At 40.4% G+C, this 8487-nt stretch overlaps 1 protein-coding gene across 1 annotated transcript in view; it reads right to left on the bottom strand.

Annotated features, from left to right (window-relative positions):
* Positions 1-4357: 4357 nt before the first annotated feature.
* Positions 4358-8487, bottom strand: part of KCNH7 (potassium voltage-gated channel subfamily H member 7) — a 408359-nt gene continuing 404229 nt past the window's right edge. Inside the window, exons 15-16 of the mRNA XM_058191645.1 lie at positions 6830-7019; positions 4358-6207 (exon numbers count right to left, since the gene is read on the bottom strand). Coding sequence (XP_058047628.1) covers positions 5944-6207; positions 6830-7019 — 454 coding nt within the window. The 3' untranslated portion in view covers positions 4358-5943. The remainder of the gene's footprint in view (positions 6208-6829; positions 7020-8487) is intronic.

Here is an 8487-nt window from a genome sequence, read left to right as displayed (position 1 = left end):
AGCTCCCACCATCCCTCACAGTAGAGATGCTTTCTGGAACTGATCACAATTGAGTTTCACAATTTTTCCTGGATTCCTAATGTACCTCTTATGACGTATCTTGTCTATAACCAACTCTTATATAACCACATATTTTTTAAAACCTTGTTCATTAAACTGATAATCTCAATGCTTTTGAACTGCAACAACTTCAAGCATTCTTTATCCTAGGCCACACAGGTTGGATGTTTCTAATAAAACAATGTTTGGAAGGTACCCTGTTGCATTTTAAAGAATATATTTAAAGCATAACATTGCTGATGGCAGTAGACTTAGGATGTTTGCTTAATGTTGCCAGGCTATTAAGGCTAATTACTCAACTAAATATTGTAGTGAGACAAGCTGATGGATAAATAAATTGACAGGAGGGAATCACTCATGTTTGTTTTAGGATCTGTTACTTCAATCACAGGGTGCAGCAGAACTCACAAGCTGAGACAACACACCAAAGTAAATGGATGGTCAAATAACAGACTAAGGACCTACTGGATTGACAATTACCAGGACAAAGCAAAGCAGAAAAACTGCTCCCAGCAATCTAGTTTGGTTTAAACACTCCAAGCAGCCGATTTGCTCTCCTGCCAAGACTTAACAGCTATCTGAGACATCATGGCAACACCCATTGTGCAATCTCGTGACCTTGTATTTGGAGTGTGTTTTTCCCAAAAGGTATCCTAATTCCCAAATCAGGATCTGGGTAACTTGATCCAAACTGCAGGGTACCTAAAGTGGAAGTTTCTGGTAAGACAAGAATTGGTCTCTTAGTGTTGGGGCTGCTGTAGCTGAAAACCTTTAGGGAGTCTTGCCTCCCACTTTTTTCCATGTTTGAAGATTTGTCTTCTTTCAGAGGTATGGTAATTCTTGACAAAGTCTATCCACAATGTTCATTGCCATTTGAAGCAAAGTCTTAAGTTCTGTTCACCAGACAGAGAAGGAGGTTTAATATCAACTCTTAAAAAGATGAGGGAAGCCTGCAGCAATTTCTGTAGAGGCCCTGTTAAAAGCTGCCGAATAATTTTGAGTTGCAAGCACAGCTTTGAAGAAGTATAAATTAGAGGGCCTCATAAAACAAGGGTTCCAATACTCCATGATAAGGTACTGTAATTCAAATTGGGGAGGGTTTAATTCATAAAGAATCCCATTGTTAAGAGGATGCATCCATTCGCTTGGCAACAATGATCTAGATTTCATTATGACTCAATAGTATCAGGTAAAGTAAATTGATCCGATACTGCAAGGTCTGAATAGCTTCAATTAATTATGTTTCCCCAAGCAACTTCTTTTAGACAACTTTTACACAATGGCACATTTAGAGGGGGAAAAAAACTAGTTCACTCTCTTGTCATTCTACCACTAGATCATTATGAAAGTAAGTTCAGCTTACTTTTCTAGTTAAAACGCTTCTAAGTTCTTAGTGAGACTCATGATGTTAGCAATGAAATACTTTGTTGGACAAAGCAACATCCTGCTTTAATAAGGTTGCAAGAATTGGATATGTCTCGTTTAATGAAAAGTCATCCAAGGGGTGACATGATAACAATATTCCAATATCTCGGGGGCTGCCACAAGGAAGATGGCGTTGACTGTTCTCTAAAGCCCCTGAAGACAGAACAAGAAGCAATGGATGGAAACTAATCAAGGAGAGAAGCAACCTAGAACTAAGAAATTTCCTGACAGAATAATTAATCAGTGGAACAACTTGCCTCCAGAAGTTGTGGGTGCTCCAACACGAGGTTTTTAAGAAGAGATTGGCTAACCATTTCTCTTGAAATGGTATAGTTCTCTGAAATGCTTGAGCAGAGGGGTTGGACTAGAAGACCTCCCAGGTCCCTTCCAACTCTGTTATTCATCCCAGCCAGTTTCAATCTATCATACATATCTTTATTAGGAAACCTCTGAAAGACCGTCACTCCTAATTTGTAACAAATGGTACTGAAAGAATATGAAGGCTGTGGCTGGTTTGCTGGTTACTTACACCATTTTCTGTCTCCTGAAAAATTCCAAGCAGCTCTGATGATATAATGGCAAACCAGGGGTGAAATCCAGCAGGTTCTGACAGGTTCTGGAGAACCAGTAGCGGAAATTTTGAGTAATTTGGAGAACCAGCAAATACCACCTCTGGCTGGCTCCAGAATGGGGTGGGAATGAAGATTTTGCAGTATCCTTCCCCCTGGAGTGGGAGGGAATGGGGATTTTGCAGGATTCTTTCCCTGCCACGCCCATCAAGCCACACCCACAGAACCGGTAGTAGAAAAATTTGGATTGCCACCACTGTGGCAAATGTCAACTATAGGTTGTTATCAAGTTCATTACTTTGGTTTAGAATAATAATTGGGGCTGCTTCTATAGGCTAGCCAAAGAGAGAAAAGGAACAAAAGGGGAGGATTTTGTTCAACTGGAAAACTATTATAATTATTTTTTTTTGTCTAAACAAACCATGAAAAACCAGAGAAAAATGGAAGGCTGTGGGGTTCAATACAAGTTGGAGGTTGGAGATGAAACTGCTATCAATCACTTGATTATTATATATGGCCTTTGAGGTGATATATTAGGAGAGGGAGCAAGGTGCCTGCTTTTCACTTCAATTAAAAATTACATTAAATAGAGTTGATATGGTTAAGCGCCACATATTTAAAAAACTGATTTAGATCACAGAAAGTCACAATTTCCTGGAAATCTTTTGTTGCGTTTTAGAGAACTAAAACATCTTTAAGATCTTTCGAAGGCTTTCTATGTTCCCATTTGAGCAAAGCAAGTCACACCCTTGACTCAATATGAGATTGCTTCTTGTGTTCCTCCTACCAAATAGGTAACAGGGCTAAAAAAGCTTTGATGATACCAGAAAGTCCTAGATCAGAATTTTCTTAGATACTCACCGGTGGTTCTGCATTAAACCGGCAACAAATCATGAATGAAGAGGAAGAAGCCTAGAAGAAATAGATGTGGTAGCAGTACGCATGAGATAAGAGACCTGGGGCAGAATCACTCATGAAAGCAATGGGGATTTGATATTGTTAAGGGGCACAGAAGAAGATTGTAGAGGAAACAATGGGACAGGGTATCAATTGTCCCCATTTCTACATGGTCATACCATTTGATAGCGTCTTGATACTTTAGTGCGGGTTATCAAACACAAGGTCCAGGGGCCGGATTCGGCCTGCAGGGTGCTTAGATCTGGCCCATGGGGCTGGCCTGGAAACTGACCTACAGTGCTTCTGTCAGCAAAAAACAGAGGCAGGCCTCCTGAATACTATTTTCATTGGCAGAGGGTTGCAGGAGGCCGTTGCGGCTGAAAATGGAGCTCGGGAGCCCGTTTTTGCTGGCAGAGTGCTTGGGCCTCCAGGCAGCTCCCCCCCACCCCACCCCGACAAAAGTGACATTGAGCTGTCCACACGCAACCCTGATGAGTCCCTCAATGAATCAAGTTTGACACCCCTGCTCTAGTGAGTCGTACAGATGATAGCCTTACCTGTTGCTGATGCTGTTCGAAAGAGACAGGCAGATTCTTATGGTGATGCAAGTGAAGTGATACGTTTTTTTGTTTAGATTTAAACATTTCAGAGCACAATTTTCAAATCTACGTACGTTTAAACTGTGAAAACAAAAGACCTACTCATCAGGCTTCTTTGAAAACCTAAAGTGATTTGGGGTTTTGCTCCTGGGGAACGTGTACAACCACTTTTGACGGGCAATTTTTTTTGTGATTATAAAAGCATCATCCATCTGTGAAATTGAGAGCAACTCTGTGAACTATGGTGTTAGTTTTCTGTTGCAGTCTTTCATAAATCTCAGGCCTGATCATCAGATGATGTGGCACACTGATATGTGTCTAAGTAATCGCAGAAGAACAGTGTGGAGAATGTCATCACTTTATGGTGACATTTCCATCACACAGTGAATCTTTTCAACTCTCCCAAGTTGAGCAAAAGGTTGTCTTTAGACATGGAAGAATTCAAAAAGTTTGAAAGGAGAATTTTTTTAAAAAAATGACATCAGAGCAGCTGAAGAAAATAAAAGTCAAATGTTTCAGTTTAAAACTTTTTATTTTTGCTTCACTAATCACTCTGCTATTCAGTTATTTCAATTTTTCCCCTCTTATTCCTACGAACAGCCACAGCCATACAAACACTCAGAATTAGGGATGTTGTTTTGTATGTAGAAGGGGAACTCTATACTCTGTCTGTCTGTCTGTCTGTCTGTCTGTCTGTCTCTCTCTCTCTCTCTCATCTTTCTCTAATATAATCTATCATCTCTCTCTATCGTCTATCTAATCTACAGTATATCCATCCATCCATCCATCCATCCATCCATCCATCCATCCATCCATCTATCCATCCATCATCTATCGTCTAAACATATACCCAAATATAAATGTTTACAGTTTCTCTCCCCTCCCCCACTAACTCCATTGCTTGATTCTCAAGCAACGCAGCTTGAAAGCCCCACTTCTCTCAAGAGCTGCAATGTTTCTGGATTAATTTAGGAAAAAAAAACCTGCTTTGGATACAAATCTTCCAATTACAAATTTAGATTCTGATACTAGACCTCTCTAGGAAGAAGGAAATATATGCTTAACAGAAATCTGTTTTTCCTACCATCAATGTCTACATACTCTGTCTTGCTGGACCCTTCGTTACAAAATGGGCAGAAAGCTGACTGGCTAATATTCATTAACAATTCTCCCCTCAGAACTCTAGGTAAAATATGGGAGATATATCTGGATTTTCTTATTTCTGCAATGACTCAGATTGCTGCGCATGCACGATTTGTAGTTGATAGACCTGGCAACCATAGAAAATTGATCAACCCCTTCAATTTAATGTTACCTATTGGAAGAATTTTAGACACCAGAAATGTTATGTGAAAGGATTGGAAATGCACTCAAGCTTGCAGCTCTGTGTTGAGGCATATTGGGGGCTAGAGGGTAAAAAGAGAGATATCAAAGGATTACAATGAAAAAGACCATTCAGATTTTTTTTTGAAAAAAAATGCATCTGTTCAACTGAAAAAAGACAACATTTTCTAGTTTATGTAGAAATTATGTTTATTGCATTGTTTGTATTTGAGGGTCTTGACAGCTAGCTGCCTTTGAGTGTGGCAACTTAGAGCAACGATGAAATTTCAATAAAGAAAAATAAATTAGAACATTAAATGATTCAACTGTTGTAAACTGAAGTCACAAATGTTTGCTTTCCATTATGCAACCGAGTTACAGGTTTCTTTTTTCCTTTTTCCAAAATGTATTTGTGTTTTGCTAATTGGGTTTTTACATGAATGTCCAAACTACAAAGTTTCTGTAGAAAAATCTATGTTTTCCTTATGTTCAAAGCTAAAGGAGGTTGCTTTGACTCCAAAATGCTCAATACTAGAAGGGTAATTGTGTAGTCTTTTCCAAAAAAGATAAAACTAGAAGAGAAAATTGTTTGAAGGTAAAGTAGTTCAAGAAAAGCAAGTCATTTTTGTTTTTGGGTCATTATCATCTTTTTTTTGAAGGCATGTCCGCAATAAAATAGTTTTTAATTGAAAACAGTAAACAGGAACCTCCATGCAACAGAACCATTATCATTTCCAAGCATGCAGGTGCTTTTTAAAAAAATTAAAAAATAGAAGGTGCCTCGAGAATGCTGGCAGTTTTATATTTGCAACATACCGTTTGTTTGTTTATATATGTATATATCTATATATTTATATATTTACATTGTTACTGATCAACTTTCCTTACAAGCTTCAAAGATAGGAAAATATATACAGTACTTTTGCATATAATGATATATCCTTGTAGCCCCTGAGTCAAGTATTGAGATTTTGATAGAAAAAAAAAATAAAGGAAGAAAGAAAAAAAAAGAGAAAACCCCCAGACATTAAAAGCACTTACATTTTAGGTGATGTAAGAATGCAAAAGGGTCATTTCCCAGGAAGACCAGGATCAGAGACATGCCTATGGAGACCCAACATTCCTGTCGTGCTTAGGGGAGAATCGGGCAAGGATGGATGCCTATTTGGGTGGAGGTAGGTCTTACGGAGCGATGGGGTTGGCTCTACAGAGAGGTCGTGCTCCTGTTCCAAAACGGAAGCCAGGTTATCTTCCGAGGCCAGGCGTTGTTCTCCACTTGAGAGGGATTCTTTGGATTTCTCTTTCAATTTGTCAAGATCCAAGAATTTGGGACCCTGAGAAGACACAACATAAAGAGGCCTCCTTGGCGTTTATTGCCGTTAAAAAGCAGTGCAGAACATTTGTGGGGTTTTGGTTTTTTGATGCGTTTACACTACTGGAAAATTTATTTAAAAATCAGCAGTGCTGAAATCAGAAGCCGAGCTTAATAAAGGTGCTTCATCTGGAACAGGGGACTCCAACCTTAGCAACTTTAAGCCTGGTGGACTTCAACTCCCAGAATTCCCAAGCCAGCTAAGCTGTCACAGCTGAAAACAGCATGGGTGAGCAACATGCAGCCTCCCCAAGCCCTGTTTTTACTGGCAGAGGGTTGCAGGAGGCCATCATGGCCATGCGGCCCTCCCAAGCTCCATTTTTGCTGGCAGAGACATTGCGGGCTGGTCCTTCGCTGTTTCCAGGATGGGCCCACAGGCCAGATCTATGCACCCTGTGGCCTGGATCCGTCCTGTGGGCCTTGAGTTTGACACTCCTGTCCTATAGCATCTCAATTCTAGAGATCTCTGGTCTAATCCACTTGTGCTGCTTTTCTCATACGGATCTCTAGGAAGAACATCTTGTTTCCCACGAGAGGATAAAGCTTTAAATTATGTAAAACCTGCCCCTTTGGAAATGCCTTACCTGTGAAGGACTGAAGCTTCGATCTGTTTTAATTGATGCGATGGGATGAAGGCGTCGCAGGAGCCGGACACCTGGTTTCTGGTAATCTGCGCTTGCCATCACCATGCTATAAGCAGGTGGGATGAGGGTTGACTGTCTCTGCAACAGCTGTAAGATGGTTTGAATGTCAGCTGTCATTTGAGATTCAAGCCTGGAAAATAACAGGAAATAACCAGTCTATCAGAATGGTGTACACATTCCACCTTCTCTCAAGCTCTCAGAACAGAGAGCTATAGATAGTACACATTAATGTCAGGCCTGGAAGACAACTTTTTTGTTGGATCTTCAGGCCTGCCACATTTACTACTGTAGGGAAACTGGGAGGGGGGATTGTATGGCGCATGGGTGATATATAGTCATAATAATATTCCTTTCTCAAAAAGTCAAGGACACCTTGCCCTGCATTTGGACGGCTGGAACTGAGAGGCATCTCCAAATGGGATGGTGCTTTCATTGGACCATGTGATGGACTTGTGGGTTTTGGGCAGGGACTTGAACTTTCCTTTGGGGGGGGGAATCTAGAGGCTTTCAGATTCGGGTTTTCCAAGATGTGCCAATAGGACATCGTTAACAAAATGGAATGTTGAGGAAACTCAAGCTTCGGAGTTTTCTTTTGTTGGGGACGTTACTTGGAACCCTGACAATTAGGTCATGCCCCTTTGAACAGGGTTTCACATGACTTCCTCCTTCCTAGTGGCAGGAGAGAACTTCTCCATTTTTACACAACTTATATCATGTGTAGTGGTTTCATTTTTGTTGACCACTAGAGGCACTATGGAATTGATACTTCAAGTTCTCGCCAGGCCTTTTTCAGCAACAGAAAAACTAAATTGGTATCGGAAATAATGATAGTGATTGGGAAGAAACTCTACCATACATTTTTGGCAGAGTGAAGAAATGGAAGCTTTATGGATTTCTGGAAAAAAAAGAAATCCTCCTATATACATTTCCCCCTAATGTTGGTTTTCAAGGAAACGTGCTAAACTCTGCGGCTTTCCGTTAAGTTCCACTGTTTGATCTGATTACAGTTGATCTGTGAAAAATTGCTTCTTTTAAGTAACCATTGGGATGTAGCGGTGGGAGAAGAACAGAGACGAGTTATTTAGTTGGGCTTATCATGCTTGCTTTTTTCATATCCCTCTAGCCTCACCTCTACAGGACCCCGTGGGATAACAAGGCAAAACCGTTGCTAGAGAATTCCCTGACATGACATGAAGAACACTCTTGGAATGTTCATTCTGAGTTTAGGAAGTTGCCTCTGTAACTGAGCCTTGCAATTTCTCACACCAGCCATCAACTTTGGATCGCAGCTGCTTTCTGGCAGAGATCCCTTGGAGACATTGCCTGTGTGAGACAGTTTCACTGGGAAAAATCAGAAATCTTCCACAAATTGTACTTGGGATCCCTGAGCAATGGTTTCCTCTCCCATATGTCTTCTAATTGCTGGGTGGGATTCAAAATGCAGATCGTTAAGTCCACCAGCTATTTATTCTGAACTATTTCAAGAGTGTAAATGCTTTTTATCTATGCAGGGAGTCTTCAGTGAACAACTGCAGTTGGGATCGGCAATTCCATTGCGAAATGACGTGATTGTTGAATAAAAATCACACGATCATGTG

The sequence above is a fragment of the Ahaetulla prasina genome, chromosome 1 (genome assembly GCF_028640845.1).
Source record: "Ahaetulla prasina isolate Xishuangbanna chromosome 1, ASM2864084v1, whole genome shotgun sequence".
NCBI lineage: Eukaryota > Metazoa > Chordata > Lepidosauria > Squamata > Colubridae > Ahaetulla > Ahaetulla prasina.
Note: the sequence above shows the minus strand (reverse complement) of the source record. Positions and strands in the feature narration are given on the sequence as shown.